General features: G+C 41.7%; 2 protein-coding genes across 2 annotated transcripts in view; both read right to left on the bottom strand.

Moving 5' to 3' along the window:
* Positions 1-812: 812 nt before the first annotated feature.
* On the bottom strand, positions 813-15,976 carry LOC118423758 (fibroblast growth factor receptor 3-like). The gene is made up of 17 exons (XM_035831966.1): positions 15,714-15,976; positions 10,374-10,694; positions 9,492-9,797; positions 8,424-8,714; positions 7,169-7,405; positions 6,956-7,071; positions 6,274-6,439; positions 5,573-5,721; positions 5,004-5,148; positions 4,723-4,842; positions 4,460-4,537; positions 3,841-4,016; positions 3,174-3,283; positions 2,882-2,972; positions 2,408-2,509; positions 2,114-2,250; positions 813-1,699 (listed from the first exon to the last, which is right to left on the bottom strand). The coding sequence occupies exons 1-17, from the start codon at positions 15,787-15,789 to the stop codon at positions 1,186-1,188; spliced, it is 3,135 nt and encodes a 1,044-aa protein (XP_035687859.1). The 5' UTR covers positions 15,790-15,976; the 3' UTR covers positions 813-1,185.
* The window catches only part of LOC118424947 (kelch-like protein 26), a 6,841-nt gene continuing 4,671 nt past the window's right edge, over positions 15,829-17,998 (bottom strand). Inside the window, exon 6 of the mRNA XM_035833754.1 lies at positions 15,829-16,022. Within this exon, the coding sequence (XP_035689647.1) occupies positions 15,829-16,022 (194 nt within the window). The remainder of the gene's footprint in view (positions 16,023-17,998) is intronic.

The raw sequence follows: 17,998 nt of genomic DNA, 5'->3' as shown, positions 1-17,998 counted from the left end.
TCAATGCACCATGTTCGCAAACGATTCGACTGTAACATGCATTCTGGTAAAAATATAAAATCACACAAGTCAAGGACAATTCATTTTGGCAATAATACATGTACAAATACAATCATACAATATCCAAATAAACAAAATCCGTTTACTATTAGCCAGTTACACTTAGTCTAGCTTTATAACTGACATAATGATTTTGGCCTACGGCACTCTGTACTCAGAAATGAAGATGAAAAGGTACTTTTCTTCACTGCACGAAGGTGAACATGAGCCTCAAGTCAGGTCCGTCCCTCGGTTAGGACGTTAAATAGTCGAGGCCCCCTGTTTGAGGAGAGCCACACCTCGAGCACGTTAAAGATCCCACCGCACTTATGGAAAGGAGTAGGGGTCCTTCCTGGTGTGGGTGGATCAATCAAATCTGACCGGATATGCAGCTAGTACTATTTAGTACAGACCTGATGTGTTATGCCATTGGGTCCGATAACGTTATGAAACACAAATTCACTGCAATATGCAAAATCAAACTACAAACAATGTGACAGCTTTGCATGCATCAGAAGTATTGGACGAATAGGCCAATCGTCTATGCATCTCATTCTAGTGAAGTCGTCTGGGTTATCTGTGAAACAATTGTTCTTTGACACAATTGTTCTTTGACCTGCTACATTCTAAGGGAAGTACATGTACTTCTACATCTGAAACTACACTCTCTCTAACATCAATAAGCTGCCATTCACGGTAAAACATTCTAGCAACCATTTCTGCGATCAATTTTATTTTAATATCTTACGAAGATATACAGCACATGTAACTCATTGTGCCTTTCTATCCTTCACCGTATTGCACATTTTATTTGGTGTGACGGAAGGATATGCTTTCTCCTTGATTTGTTACAAGTGTTGAAATCTCAAACACCAGTACCCTTCCCCTGGTGCCAATTGTTTCGTCAGATTGAAAGATCTCTAAATGTCATAGATAGTAGTAGGCATCCTTCCATCTTGTCATAGATAAGTCATGTATGAAATAACCTATATGTTTCGCAATCACACATGTGATATTGGAATGGCGACAAATCAGCTTTTTGGCTATTGCTGATGGTACTGTAAACCTCATCATTTGATCGCTAGTAGGATGGATCGGCTGAGTTAGGGTTAGGCCTAGGGCTTGCGCTGCGGCCAGGGTTTATGGTTAAGACCAGCGCCAGCGCCAAGGCCAGGGTCGGTCAACGGCAGGACCAGGGTCCACTGGACTAGGGCAATAGCTAGGGTTAGGTTTAAGGTCATGGTTAGGGTTATAGCCAGGGTTAGGATTAGGACCAGGGCAAGGCTCAGGGTAAGGGTCCGGGCAAAGGCTAGGGTTAGGGCCAGGGTCATGGCCAAGGTTAGAGTTAGGGCCAGGGCAAAGGTTTGGGCGAGGGCCAGGGTTTGGGTTTGGGTTAGGGCCAGGGCCAATGTTAGGGCAAGGGGCAAGGTCAGGGCAAGGGCCACTGCCAGGGTCAGGCATATTTTCGGGGTCAGAGTTGCGGTTTGAATGTTGGAAGTGTGAATCACTGGGGCTTCGTTGTTGCATAACGGAAACATCGTCAGCCTCTTGTCGTTGCTTGACGGTTTTGCTAATTTGTTCTGCTCTTGCCAGGATTTCTTTAAAGGATGGTCGCTTGGTTGGGTCTTTCTGCCAACATTGTTTCACAACGTCGTTGTACCTAAAACGAAATGTAGATACAGTTTTTTTAATCAAAGTTAGTAAAATCTAAGATGTGATTCAGAGAAATGATAATCTTCACAGGGTACTCTATCTGTGAAAACAATGAAACAAATCCTGAGGCGTCATAATAGCTTGTGTAACATCCTCCGCAGTGACCGCTGGCTCAATACTTTCAACTGCTAATCAGGGAATTAGCAAGTGAAAGTATTGTGCCAGTGATCACTACGGAGAACGGTAGCCTAGCGTCATAAAGGGAAACATAAGAAGTATCCTTCTGTTGTGAATCTCTTACCACAATGTACATATCGGTGACCCGGTATTTAAAGTCACGAAGAGCAAGCCTCCAAGTACATTTGGGGCGGTTATTGTTGGGACCGGGAGAGGGCCCGGCTGAGCGTCAAACTGTACTTACAATCTAATGGGACACCTGTTGGGCCGACTCATGCGGTGTCCTTCCCTCAGGTAGCTTATGAAATGGGCGCTAGGCACGTCAGGATAAGGTGTCTTTCCCCCGGAAAAGATCTCCCAGAGGACGATACCATAGGACCACTGGAATAGAAATTTCGTCATAAAGCATTGATAGCCTCCTTTGCTAACTTAAAACCGGACCCTAAAGACGCAAAGGGGGCCGGTAAGCCCTAGACAGCAAAAGTTGTTTTCGCACTGACGCACTTCTTTTGATTACCAACTTTGTGTGGAAACTTACCACGTCTGTTTTTGTGTCAAATATGTATTCTTCATGACTCTCCGGTGCCATCCACTTGTACGGTAGCTTCACCTGTAGTGAGGGGAGGTATCCGTGGCACTTCTGCGGGTGTTTATTGAGGTTGCACAGCACACAGAAGGAAGAGAGAAATTGTAGAATAACAATCAGTTCAGCATATATGGTTCCTATACAGGCGCCATAAGCAAGATGCTTGCATTTAGTTATTGTTATATCAATACTAGACTAATGACAACATAAACTATCTGTGATCAACAGCTCACCGAGTCACGTGTTCTATGTCCATAATGTGACGTCACATAAGCAGCGGATTGGATCAATTCTTCGGTCTTTCTTTTATGGTGTACTAATTTGGCTGCTTACATAGTGCCGATATGGCAGACAATGCATCTAAAGCTCGTTTGGGGAGGCTTGAAAGAGAGAGGAGTAAAACACGCAGACAAAACGTACATGTACCTCCCAGTTCTGTATTCTGTAGTAGCCCTTTTCGTGAACGTCCCGACAAAGGCCAAAGTCGGCTACTTTCACTTGCATCTTATGATCCAACCTGGAAAAGAAGACGTTCCTTATTGAAAACTGATCAGTTTGAAAGTCAGTGCAGAATCTTCTTGGCGTGTGTTGAAATTACACCAGGTTATCGTTTCCAGCACAAGGTTGTCCATATCTGTTGCAAATAGAGAAATACGACAATAATTGTACCAGAAAAAATAGACAGAGCAAGACGAATGACACTATCAGAAATACCTACATGCAATTTCTTGCAGCCAGGTCTCTGTGGACAATTTCCTGAGCTGCCAGATATGCCATGCCATGGGCGATCTCCAAGCAAAGTCGCAGGTTATCTTCCAGAGGCAGTGTCTACAAAAACCGTACACATCGCAGGAGATTAGATGACGGACGTGGACATCTATATATTGCGTCATTTCAAAAACAATTCACAGACCTAGGTTTGGTTTGTTTTGGTTTGGTTTGGTTATACAGATCTCCATTAGTGACTGTGACAGCTAACGTTACAAATAACGTGAACTCTCAGTGGCTTTGTGTAAAATCTTCCTAAACATAACGTTGTTACATATAGTAATACTTTTAAACACAGGAGTATGCTACTACATATTCATGACTCTATCAATGATTATAAATGATGAATATCTGACATAACCATATAAGGTTTTGCATGGTGTGAAATCAGTGCCCTGTTAGAAATGAAATGGAAGTAGCAAGCTGAAACACATGACACGTCATAAAACTATTAAAAAAATATTCGTCAGCAAGATGATTTTATAACTTTTGAAAATTGGTACGACTCCACCTATGTGTTAGATATGACTTTAGCAATGTTGATTTGATAAAGATTTAATATAACGATTGCCATGACTAGTATGGCCTTGCCAAAATCACGACACAGTACTAGATACCTGTTTGTCTCTTAGGTATTTGTGCAGATCTCCATTCTTCATGTATGGCAGAACGATCATAGCTTCGTTACCATGGACACACATGCCGATGAGTTGTAACACATTGTCGTGCTTAAAGTTCACCATGCGAAGTCCTTCCCACAGGAGAGATTTCATTTCTGGGAACGATGCCGTGTCTACAGACGTACAACTTGGCTTGATTAATGCATGACAAACGACAACAACCCAAATCAGGATTACCCATCACAACTGAAGAAACGCACATCAACAGAGGAGCCAGCAGACCAAAACGTTAACCCATCTCACAACAGCCAACAAGAGAGAACTGAGTTAGTGTGGCAACGTGACAAGAGTTGGAGGCTTCTTGAAACGTATACAGCGGCAAGTCCAAAGCAATAGACGGTGACACAAGCGAAGAAATGGACCGAGAACATATTAACTGAATCAACCCAGGAAACAGATTTGCTGAAAGCCAGGCTCAGGCGCATGATCGGCAAAGATGGCGGAGTTGGTGTATACAGTAGCTCAGGGTACCAACGTCCAGCTCTGGTCAAGGGACCAGTAAGGCCAGTAAGGTGATGAGCAACTGAATTTAAAGTCTGTGTAACCACGAACGTACCAAATAGGGTCTTCACGGCACAGGGCACGCACCTATCCTGAGTTACGTAGACTCCGTAACGAACTTCACCAAAATTTCCTGAAATTATCGAACCTATTATCAACCAGCATTTCATAGTTGGGGGACTTTTAAAAGACATTATTTGTAGGGAATAGACATTAGGGAGACCAGGAGAGTTATAAACTGATATTCTATTCTATTTTCCTTGCTTGAATACGATGATATTTGTTACTAGTACTGTTTTAAAAGAATGAATGACCTACCCTTTCCTAGTGCTTCCATGAGAGTGATTTTGTCCTTATAGATGAGGACCTGGCTAATTTGGGATCTTTTCTGTTCGCTGAATGTTGTCAAAAGACTGCTCGGTTCTTCATAGCCACCGACTATTAAAAAAGATAAAACATACAGTGGATAGGTCATCGAGTTGAAATTGTATATCGTAATAACATTTAGCAAGGTTAATCGCACCGTAGGTAGAGGATGCGTAGACATTGAATGTAAACAAACAAATAAACAGACAACAAGCTAACAAAAAACACATGACTTGTCGTGACGGTGATGGTTACGCCGGCACTCCTGGTCTCGCCTCTCACACAGACGACGGTGACGTTGTATGACGTTCCTGACGCCAGATTGGTGAACTCTGCCTGTAGGTTGTCTGATGCACTCAAAATGCGAGTTGCGATTGTCTGAAATCATGCAAACAATGTTGAGTCAACTAAAACTGGTATTTCAATTGCACTTTGTCGTGTTTGTGACAGCAATAAAAACATATCGATTATCAAAAATCATCTCACATGAAAATGCTGTCAATAGTTCAGAAAACAAAACATTTCCAGTTACAGAGTGTGCCTGAAAAATGACAAGATGTACAGAGATCATTTTGTAAATTGTTTGGGATCTTATTACCGTCAAATAGCTTGTGGCTTGTTGTTTCGACTGTTTAATATCAAGCAATACAAAACAAAATGTATTTGTTCCATGTCGACCTTGAGGCAAAGTGGTGCTAAAGCCGCTCAAATCCAAACGGGTACCTTTTTCATATTCATGCATATGTCTTAAATATGAGATTAGATTTGAATCTACATACATGTATCTTAAATAGGATTTTACCTCAGTCTCCAGGACTGCTATTTCAAGCGTGACGGCATACTTGTCCACATCACCGAAGTGTTGGATGTTGGTATAGGCTGGCTTGAATCGGATGCTGAATGTTGAGTCCGTGGCGTTGAACACAGATAAACACTTGGCATCTGGGAGGACTAGGAAAAAGTAGAGTATGTCTACCAAGTTCATACAGCTAGGGCATCCAAAAAGATTACTTATATGCTAGGTCGTGATCTTAGGAGCGCGAAGCATTATCATCAGTTTTAGTCTCTTTTACGGCATCACTGGATATCAATTCAAAAAGAACATAAGTTTAAACATCTAAAACGGTCGACCAATTTTTCCAAGCACAACAATACTACAACTTACAGCCTTTTCAAGAAATGAATAAACACCAGATAACGCAATTCCAGTGTAGAACTGCTAGGTATAGGAAGACCACACTACTTATCGACATACTTAACAACTCATAGCACTAGCGTCGTCAATAGACGTCTGGATGTATACACAGCTATCAGCTATCTAAAATAAATATTGTAAGATTTATAATGTTTAGATTATGTATGTATGTTTATTGCTGTTCATTTTTAAATTGTAAAGAAACATACTGCAATTTAGTGGGCGTTCACTATATGTTGCCTGAGGAATGTCGCTCAATGACGTAACTTCATTCATTCCATTCACTCGTGTGCATGTGAATGACGTACCTTTTCCTTCAAGTAGATCTGCAAGATGATTCTGTTCGGTGTGCCTCAGTGCCTTGCTGAGCACATGAGGAGTCTTGTCTCCTTCCAGTATGTTGATTGTCCTTAACAGCTTGTTCACAACAAACGGTGCCGAGCGGATCACGGCGGTGTGGTCGGCTGACAAAACCTAGACGACACAGAAAAATATAATAGTATCTTCTTATTCCAAGGGCGTTATTAGCATTGCAAGAATGATCAGTATATACCAAGTTTCTTTCTGTAGACTAATTTCCCATAGACCAAGAGGAAACTTTGGTGTGATGAGAACCCCGATGACAGCTCTTTATCACCCGGTTCCATTCCAGCAGTTAATGATAGGAATATGGCCAATAGAGATTTGTATTATATTAAATCAAAGAATCCACACATTATAAAAGAAGTGGGTAAATTCGTCTTCCACTGCCTAACGAGAAGAAGTCAACCCGACAAAACCAGTATAATGTACACTAGCATAGCATAGTCATAGAATGTAGTTCCTAGCACCTTTGTATTTTCCTTATTTTACATGTTGTTTGTACCTGCAATTAGCCCTCGGGCAAGAATTTGCAATAAATATACATCACTATATTGCATGCATACAATTCAGCCTCCTACAATAATCGCAAGGAAGCCAGGGGAATTAAATGTTGAATTGTTTCCTTACCTGGTCTTTTTGAAAATACACCAGGACAGGGTCGGCATCCATTTTGATAAGGCAATCCCAGAATTCCTGCAAAATTGGATTCATCGTTTGGTCTTCTTCAGTCGCCGCAGATAAAACTGCCAAAAAAGAAGTTTTAGTTATTAAATGGTAAATCGACCCATCAAAAGGGAAGATAATGGTGTCAAAGAAGGGAGATGTTTGAAATATACGTACGTATAACAGAAGGATCTGGACTGAGGTACATTATTGGGTCGTTCTCGCTTGGTTCTTCTTCATCTAATTCATTGCGCTGCCGGGGACACTCACTGCTCTTTGCCCTCACATGCAGCTTGACTAAAACGGCGATGCAAACAAGGCAAAATCCCACTGAAGGCAGCGATACAGCCAAAGGTAAAATCCATTCCCCTGATCTTCTGGTGCTGTTGACAACAGGCCCAATCAGGGGTTCGGCTGCAAAAGCGACAAAATTAAAGACAATATCATATGATATTTCATGTAGAATATTCTGTTTTTCTGATAGCTGTTCAATTAGTCGTCCTGCTATCTGACATCACGGATGACGCTAATGCACTTCATCAGTAATTCACGGCGAGACGAAAACATACGGAGAATTCAGACTAAACAAGATAATTCCATCGATTAATCACCTATTTTGTATTTTTTGTGCAAAAAATCAAGGTGCATGTAACCAGGAAAAATGCTAGAAAACTTATTTTATGGTAAAGTGCATCTGTTCAGGAAGAAAGGTGTCGGATAGAAATACTTGTACCATGAATGGCGAGGGGCAGCTGCAATAAGGATGTTCGCGCTCCAAGGACCAAAATAAGGTACTTAGCCTTCTTCGACAAACTCATTGACGGGCCGAATTATACGATGTAGCACATGATCCAAAGGCACTGCCAAGGCGTATATTGTCATAATATTAGAATACAAAAAAGATCATAAACAGATAGCTAGAGCAGCTTTAGAAGGTGGACGGCGTGTGTGCTTTTTAACCGGCGTCACACAGCAAGAAAATAGCTGGCTTTAAATAACATTTTCGGTAGCCATACGACAGGTGTTCTTTCGACCACTGGGGTCACCGAGCTAATGTTATGGGATGGATTTTTCGGCAAAAAAATACGCTCGACTCTCTTTTGATTTTGAAAATCAGCGACGCATTTTTCTGTCATATAAACTGTCGTTGCCATGTCACTGACATATCAAAGCGTTTCAGAACCTTTTGGAGGGGGGGGGGGGGGCAAGAAGCAAAATCGTATATGAAGCAACATTTAAAAAAGATGTACGGATAAATGGAAAAACAATTATAGAAAGAAAAGAAAGTGCACCAACTCGAGTACGAACTCGAGTCAAAAAAGCTAAACCCCAGTCCCTTAACTACGCCGAGAAACATCACGGTGTGGGAAAGCGTGCTACTACTTGTGTGACTCTACAAAGTGCGCGGCTTGTCCAAGACGGAAATTCCCACCTGAGACGTTTAACATGATCAGGGCGAATCCAGCGGGTTTCACGTTATTGTCGGCGACACAACGGTAAACACCAGCGTCTTCCAGCTTCACGCTAGCGATGGTAAGGAGACCCGTCTCTTCGTCTACTACTGCGGTGTCTGGAAGTTCTTCTGTCTTGCTGTCGCTCCGTGTCCATTGGAATTGAGGAAGGGGTCGAGCGTCGCCAACACGACATCCGATTCTGACTTCGTCACCTTTTCTTATCTCTCTCCTTGGAGAGACGATGTATGTTGTCGTCATCGTCGGAGGATCTGCATGCAGAAGATTTTTAGAAGTGTGGTACTGTTGCTCAGGGACAGCATGTCTATCTTCATGCGATTGCTTCCAGTTTCGGGTCTAAAAGAATAGTCTTTCCACCGCCATTCATGGCTTCACAATACAACAGTACATTAGAAGAAAAACAACGTATAATGTTACCAGTCAATAGAAACAACGTTCAGAATGAAATATTGCACATCAGGCGTTCATGCTATTGCACAAATATGACAAGATGGCAGTGTACATGACAGATGACTTTCTCAGGACAGCAGCTGCTCCAAACAAATTTGACAGGGTTCATCTGACAAATGAGACATTTCATTACAATTATTGCACACATATGGCATATTGCACATCGACTAACTTTAAGCAAAGGATCGCTAGGTGCGTGTTTGCCACAAAACCTGTGCCTGTTGCTTCATCATACTTCATACTTCTTAACGTTAACGTTATACGAGAAAAAACAATAGTGTTAATCATCACAAAGGATTGCTCACTCGTCTTAACCCACTCTTTATAACTATGTTTGTAGATGTCATGTTTACGGTTATTCAAATGTTTTGCACGGTGTTTGATGACTTGAGTCTACAGACTCGATTCTAACAATTACGCCTTTCAAATATGCGGTGCAAAAGTTAAGCATGTAACTGTGTTATTATCCCGTTAGAAGCACATGTACATTGAAAGCAAAATGTCCCTATATTTTCTCCCTACACAAAGCTATATTTTTCTCGATTTAAATTCGTAACGTAAAGATGGATTCTACTTACTTTGAACAGTCACGTTGATACTTGCTATTCCATCTGGCTGGATGCCGTTCCTCGCCCTGCAATTGTAGAGCCCTGCGTCGTTTTCACGGACGTTTGGAATGACGAGAACACCTGATGTCTTGTTAACAGCTGAAATGTCCCCGGTAGGTTTGATCCAGGAGAACTCAGCAGGAGGGTTTGAGTCTGTTACGCACGTCAATTTCAGAACTGTCCCTTTTTTAGCTGCAACCTTAAAACGGTTAACGTTTTCTTCTTTCCGTGTTTTCTGGGATAGGTCTACACGTATGAAAGTACCAGTCGGGGGATCTGCAAAAAAAATTAAAAAGGCACGTGAAACTCTGAAATAACAGTATGTTATTTTCTTCAAAAACAAGCATTTCTTGCCTTTTTTTATGCTGGTGTGCTTCAAGAACGACTATATGCCATATGTAGTAAATGAAGTCCAAGTCACCGAGTGAGTGGGTTTTCAGATGATGTTTGTAATAAATGTTAAATATAATAGATGAAAGAATATTTCAGTCACAAGAGTTTTGAATTGTTAAAACAAATGGAATTGATAGCTTGAAAATGTTTAGAATTATTTACATATGTTGGCAAACTTTTGAAAGTAACTGCATAGACTTCTCTTTGTCCAGAATAATTATCAAATACCTACTAGTATGTGATTTTTTCACTTTTACCGCTTGTTCTAACAAATTGCGCATTTTCTAATGTTAAATTTGGGTTATTACCCCATAAAAGTATGTTCTATTCAGCTGGCTCCATTGTCTGTTCTTAGATTTCACAGCTGGACACTGGAGGCTCTTATGTGGCGCAAAAAAAGGGCATCAAAAGCCCACAGGGAATTGAATATACCACTGAGAAATTAGTAAAGATGCTTACATCTAACATCCAGACTGGCCGTGTTTTCCAACTCCACGTCGTTGAGGAAAAGGATATGAAGTTTGTATGTTCCTGAATCGCTCGCTTTGACATGACGTAGCCTAAGTCCTACTTGTCCGACTCTTTCTACACGGCCTTCGTATTGAGGTAGGACTGTAAAATCATCATTACGCCCATACATGATAGAACCGGCATCAATGGTAGAATAGGCGATGAAAAGCATTGTTTGCTCGGGCTCGTGAGTGACGTCCCAATAAAAGACAACATCTTCTCCGATGGTGGCTACAATGTTCCCCGGGACGGACGTGAATCTGGGCTCACCTAGCAACAGAAGATTGTGAAATATTACTTTTTATATTAGACACATTTCAATCGAAAATTGCGTTCAAACTAACGTTCATACTGACCCTAGACTGTCATTGCGGACTATAGGCTTATAGCGTTTTCTGTAGTTGCACAATGGTCCACGATCCCACACCTTCGCCAATTTGCCGTCTAGTAATGTTCTTCTCGTTCTCATTTACACATGTCACATGGTCCATGGGGCATGGAACGGAGCGGGCTTATAAACTTTCCTCATTGATTATGCAAATTACACAAAGATCTTTTAAGCTATCTTCATACCAAACTTCATGACGATCCGTCGTTACGATGGGTGTCTAATGGCTGAATTAGAAAGTGAATTGCAAGGTGAATTATAACGATGTCAAATACCGCAACCACACCTTTATGCATTTTGTTCCTGTTTTTATGGACTTAACAGAAAGAGGAATGAATACATTGGAAAACTTCACAAAGCATATATTTTTTTATCCATGGCCGAAACCAAACACCCACCAACCCACCCACTTGCAAATTAGACTTGCAATTTCAGGATCTGCGATTGCATCGTTCTGTCTCGAACTGGTCTTCGTAGTCAAAGGAATGCATGGACTTAAAGGTGGGGTCACACCTGCGTATATATTTAAGTCCGTATGAGGCGCGCATGGGGGTATTTGCCTCCACCAGGCCCCACAGGTCGTTGTGAAAATAATAGAAATTGGACAAACGTTAACAGGTAACATGTCAGACGAGTTAGCTGGGTCGCTAACCATACTTCTCGGTCAGCTACATGTAACTCATCTGGCATGTTATGAATCTTTATTTGTCCAATTTGTACTATTTTTCCCACGACCTGTGGAGCCTAGTAGAGACTAAGAGCTTCATACGCACCTCAAACGGACTTGAATATATACGCATGTGTGAACCCACCTTAAGGTGGGTTTACACCTGCGTATATTTTCATGCCGCATGAGTTCCGTTTTGACATTTTTCGACATTTTGACTAATTTCTTCAATACGCGGCCGCACGGACAAGTCGCACCTCTATCGCATCTGAATCGTTTTTAGACAGTTTCACGAACGCAGGCAAACGAAAATGTACGCCCAGTTCGCCTGATAGTTTTGGACATGCACAAAACTATCATTCGTACGCAGTTTGGTGCCCAAAACGTTATGGATGCGCAATACAGTGGTCCCACGTCGGTCGATTGCGCTATGAAGACGCTACATGATTGCGCTTTATACGCAGTAATACGCGGATATCGCGGTATTGCGAGTACATAGCGTTCTTACAGCGCAGACACAACGCACCATGAGCGACCGTATAACGAATGCACACATAGATCACGATTTAGTACCGTGCGTTCTGCAATCGCTTTGCGCATACTACGCGTCCTGATAGCGTGATCGACGCACACTCCAGATCATGTTGGAATAAATACGAAGGTGCATCTGAGTCCAGACAAAAAAAAATCATCTCAAGATGGCAGATCCAGGCCAGGACCGACGAATTTGTACCGGGGGCATGCAGAGATGGTCACAACTTGCAGGACACCATGACTGTAACTGGTCCCAACAGAGCCTCTAGGGACGGGAAGATGTAGAGGGACCTGCTCAAGCACTGGGTCAATTTGTATGACACACGTGCCATTTTGTGTAACAGATATTTGACTTAATTTGCTGATAATGGCATTTTTTTGTGTGTAGAACCACATGATATAAAGGTGCAATATAGAGCCATATTACAACTTTGAAAGAGGGCGTAAGGTTTCATAATTGTTTAATTTACGTGTTTGATAAAGATCCTGAATACGTTTTGTGGTGTGTATGAGTGTGACTTTTATAGTAGTTGAAGTACTAAGATGATAGGGGAAATCATTAAGGACAAAGTGAAAACAAACACAATCTTAACAGTGCACATAATTTCTTAAGGTAAATGATGGCCCACATTTCTGTAAAAACACAGTGTCACTGCTTTACTGGTTCTCAAATGAATAAAAAAAAACTCTTCACTGTTTACTTGTCAATGTTCTACTTGCACTGTCTGTAAACAAAGGCATACGTAGTACAAAGGGTTCCTCTAACAAAAATACTCTATTGGCAATGCTCGCAAACAAAAGTATATGTAACACAAACTGTTCCTCTGACACACCTGAAATGCGTTTGGAATGCAGTTAGCACCAGGTGCGTCAGGCATGCGGTCGGTAGACGTTGTGTGCGTCCGGAAAACGCCCAACATACGTACCCCATACGAATCTATTCGCAGTACGGAAAATTTTGTTGCGCATTTCAGTTGCAATCATACGCATCTCATGCGAAATGAAAACGCTGAAGTCGTAATTCAAACGCCAGATGGGCTCGACGTACAATTTAATTTATTCCAAAAAAATTCCAAATGTTGGGCGTTCGGCCGCGTATTGACAAAATTTCATGCGGAACTCACGCGCACTTGAAAATATACGCAGGTGTAAACCCACCTTTAACCACGGTGGACGCTGCAATTCGTTGATCGTCGCCAACGAAAACAAGCTCTGTTGTCCAACAGACAGATACACACGCGCACGATTCCGTGCATTTCTTCTTCAAATGATGACAATGAAGTTTATTGTATACTCATGCCCCATTGGGACTAAATGCATTAAGCTAGAGAGGAAATGAGAGAAAAGCCATGCTATTGCAAGCCATGACATTAAAGTTTATTCATATAAGAAAATGATATTCTTTGCTTTATCTATTCTTTAACGTTAGTTGCTTTCAGCAATAACATTTACAAACATTATGAATCAGTTCACATACTTGCTTTCTTTACACGCATAAACATACAGTTGATAAAGACGTCAACAGCCAGGGCTACCCAACTTCTATTTATGATACAAGTAATATTACAAGGTAATCTAATCTATATAAGGCATCTCATACGTCATAAATTTGCAGTGCATCAGTCCCACGTCGGTCGAGTGCGGTACGAGTTCGCTATGTGTTCGCGCTTCATACGCGGTGGTAGGGCTGGGTATCGGTACAGCGTACCGGTACAAAACCGGTTTTTCTTATTGGACCGGTCCAGAAAAACCGGACCTGAAAAAATTAGGTGGACCGGATGTTGGACCGATTAGAAAATTAACATATTATTTTATCAGGCATTCACACGTTATGACGCTTGCAGGTGGAAGAAAATAACAAGAGTGAAGTAGAGTCGAGTTTATAGTCATTTCTACCAAGTTTTACAGCCAATCGTACAGGTGCAGTTAGCGTTGTAGGATTTTAAAACGTCAGTGTAAGTCTAATACTCCACCAAACAGATGTCTTTGTAGTGAAATGGACCATTGGTATGAGTCATACTGAATCAGGTCCAGGTTCAGGTCCGGACCTGGACCTGATCCTTTGGACCTGAACCGGACCTGGACCTGAATTTTCTGTACCGGTACCCAGCCCTACGCGGTGGTATTCTCACGGCACGACCTCTGTCATATGTGCAGCGAAGATACAACGCACGGTGCCGACATGTTGCACGAATGGGTACCGTTCGGTCTGTGATCGGGCAGCGCATTTTACGTATTAGTAGTGTATAAGAAACAACACAAATAGCGTACATATAGCGCACTTGACGAACACTCCGGGTGCACTCGATATTTGGTATTGATATGATTGTTGATTCACATTTCGGGCGGCCCATTTAGATGTAGAGAGAGAGCACGGTGTGCCCGCTCCAGTGGGAAGGGGGCGTAACGGTCTGACCTAACAACAAAGACGTCTTGGTATTGTTTGCTTTGCTTTGCTTTCATGGTGAAACTTGACGCCGACTTGCGAAGGTGAAAGTGTTTTTCGCTGAAGGAAAGTGTGTAGGGCTATCTGAGAAAGCCAGGGCAGTGGTCCCGTCGACTGACCTAAGCTGCAGCCTTGGGACAATTCAGAAACTTTTGACGTTTCTGGAATAAAATTGCCCCTGAAAATACAGGAAATGACGTTTCAACTTGGTCCACATTTCTAAATTTCTGGGGACCTCCCTTGTGACGCTGGACATGGTGAACATGGAAGCGTCGTCCTAAAATACCTTTTTACTAATAGAATTTTTAATGTAACTTACAAGCAAAATGTGCCCCTTAAATCCAGGAAATGACGATTCAAAGAGTCAAGACTTCAAAATGTTGCCATACCTCTCTCGCCACGCTTTGCGCTTTCGGTGCGTACGACAACATAGTAAAAATATGCTGGGGCGTGGATCGTCGCCCTAAAATTTTTTTTCTGACAGAAAGGTCATAAAATTTAGCTTATTCTGACACAAAAATTGTCCATGAAAATGCAGGGAATAGCGTTTCAGAGAGCTAGAGTCAAGATTTCAAATGTTTCTGGAACCCCTAAGATTGTCGCGCAATAGTGCCTTCGGTGCTAGACATTGCTGTAAATTAGGTCAGTAACAGTTAACGTTCGCCCCAATGTATAAGAAATGACCGTCTCTGATTGCCATTGTAGCCGAACGCAGAGTTCATCTCAAGACTGTAGCTGATTCAAAATGACATCTACATGTACTTCCAAACAGAAAAAAATGATTATAACTTCAAAGTTCCATGACTCTGACATATCACGACAGCTGACATTTGCCACTTGTAGTGCGCACTATTTTGTGTAGCCGATATGTTTTGGCAATTTCGTGTTCCAATACACACACTTCCCGCTACTGTGTACCATGCTACTTTTAATGCTCGGTTGGGGCCACAGAACTATTTTACATGACATTATAATACAACAAATTGTGGTATGGCAAGAAAATAATTACAGTTGATATCTATAGAATTGTTGTGTAAAAGATTTGTTACGTCGGGCTTTCCCAGGGTGTTTATTCTTCTTAATTGGCTTTTATGTTATTCTCGAAATAGAGGTAACGATCGGGGGGACAGCAATCGGCCAGGATGTGTTAACAGCTCCCAACTAGACAATTATACACCGACCCAGCCAATTGCATGTAACACAATTAGAAGACATGTTGCTGAAAATGAAAGTACTTTTCAAAACATTTCTTACCTGAGCTGACGGTCAGGGTTGACACACCTGCCAGAAACAGCAACAGTGCCGATCCAGGTACGTTTCCAAACGACATGTTACGCTGGTGAAAAATGTCTATGACGATCACTTAACTTCAAATCCATCGCCCAGTTATTGGCATTTCTAAGGTGGACGACCCATCTTTGGGCGTTGCGCGCTCCCGTTGTGTCACAAGCTGCATGGTACGACTGTCCACGAATGGTGACTCCGTGACGGGCACCCGTGTGCACGTGATGTCGCAGTTGTTAGTTCTGATTACGTTCGGTTTTGTGATTGCTGCAGTGAATTCTACCGCACAGGGAAATGTTGTGGGAAGTTGAAGCAATCAGAACACGGTATAGTAGGAATCAGAAAACGGTTCGTAAAAAGCAATACACTACTCTTATAATCTATGCATAAGGAGCCTGCTATCGAGGCTAGAAAAACCTGTCTCGGAGTACGTTTGAATACGGTGACTAGCAGCTGTATACAATCAAAAGTATTGAAATACTGTCGGGTTCAGTCCTTGGTTCAGCGCAACCCAGTGTTTAAAACAATGACGTTCTGTCAGCTGTTCGCTCAACTGTAACTTTACCCGAGGTTCAGTTCCCCTTGTAAGTGAAAGTTGTAAGTGAGAACTGAACCTCGGGTAAAGTTCGGTGTCAATACCGTATAGCCTTTCGCTGTCAACGGAGCATACAAAGGCATGGTTACCATGTTTTGTTTGGAATACAAAGTTGACAAAGCGGTCTGCCATATACATACCTTGTTACCCATAGTGACGAAAAAACACCATCTGTTATCTTAGCATTGAGTTTGAATCGGATTTTGTCCTAGGACAAATCCCCATTGCAATCTGTACTGTGACCAACTTCCATCGCAATCTGTCGATTGTCCTGGATCGTGATCTCTACTGACATATGCATGAGAAAAAAACAGCATCCACCTGATTTTCCATGATTTTGCCAGCTTGCCCCATTCTCATGGGGTTAAGTATCTGATAGCCTGTCCTAAATCGTCCATATACACCGTGGCAGCGAGAGATTGTGTAACACAGCATAATTAAAAGTAAAAGAATTTCGAACCTGGGGCAAACTTGTCTCTTCTGATCGTTAACAGAATGACTTTGAAAAACGAAGAACATAATGCCATTGTGGCTCAATGGAGTTGACTTTCACCTTTCAGTTACGACAATGACTCATATTGTTCCTTTATATTGACTCATATTGACTCTCCAACATCAGCAACACTGCCTGAGAGTCTGTGTAATGTACTTTGTCACATTTGCTGATAAATAGATCGTTTTTCGGTCGCTCACACAGGGACAAAGAAGTGAAATTTACAAGTCATAACCCTAACTATAAGTCAATATGTATAGACGCAAGTAAATATGTGTAGGTGAAGGTTTGGCACGGCAGCCCATCGTTTGAGGAAGGGAATTGTTAATGTTACTTACTATGTTCACAGCAAAATTCAATTTGCTTATTGCATTCAGCCTGGTCCTTTAGAATTTGTGGTAGTTTGCACCTCCCAAAATCTAGACTAAAACGAACATAAAAAAACACTATCATTTCTGGCTTTCAATTTGGGTGCAGTTAATCCAAAATATTACGTTACTTCTTTTTCATTTTAATAAAAATGTCCAGACGACGTATTTCAGACCAAGGGACAAAATTCTGCAACTTTGGCGTTGTGATATTATACGGTTTTGTGTGTGTGTGCGTAATGTAAAAAAAAAAATTGCATTTGGATTCATACAAACGTTCCCGATTTTAATCATGTTTAGTAAATTATTATTAAAGATAATATTCTCATACCGGTAGAAATCTCCATAATAGAAGGTGTCTTCGTTTCCACTTCCCTCCTTACAAGCGATGTTTATCACAAGAAAAACAGTCTGGACTGAATACTCTGAAGAAAACTTACATATCGAGTCACTATTCACTTCTATTCACAGTGTAATCATGCGAATGTCAATCGGTCATGAAAAGAGCAGCGATCCCTCAAACTCTTCCTGATTCAGTACATGAATCATTTTGACGCTGTATGCCTTGACCTATGTATTCTAAAAATGACATATAAAGATTACTATATGCAATCGATTAATCCCGTCAAGGAGCTTTTATATCCCGTGTAGCCACGTCACCCCATCGTTACTGTTCTGGTCTATGGTCGCGTTGCCAAACGTTCTGTTACTTAACCCCAGAAGATCCATTTTCGTCACGATGTTGGACGGCTGTAGTACGTGTAGATCATCTCGCCAACTCTGACCTCTGCTTACCGCC

Source organism: Branchiostoma floridae, chromosome 10 (assembly GCF_000003815.2).
Source record: "Branchiostoma floridae strain S238N-H82 chromosome 10, Bfl_VNyyK, whole genome shotgun sequence".
NCBI classification, from domain to species: domain Eukaryota; kingdom Metazoa; phylum Chordata; class Leptocardii; order Amphioxiformes; family Branchiostomatidae; genus Branchiostoma; species Branchiostoma floridae.
The sequence above is the reverse complement of the archived record's forward strand: the minus strand, read 5'-3'. Positions and strand labels throughout refer to the sequence as shown.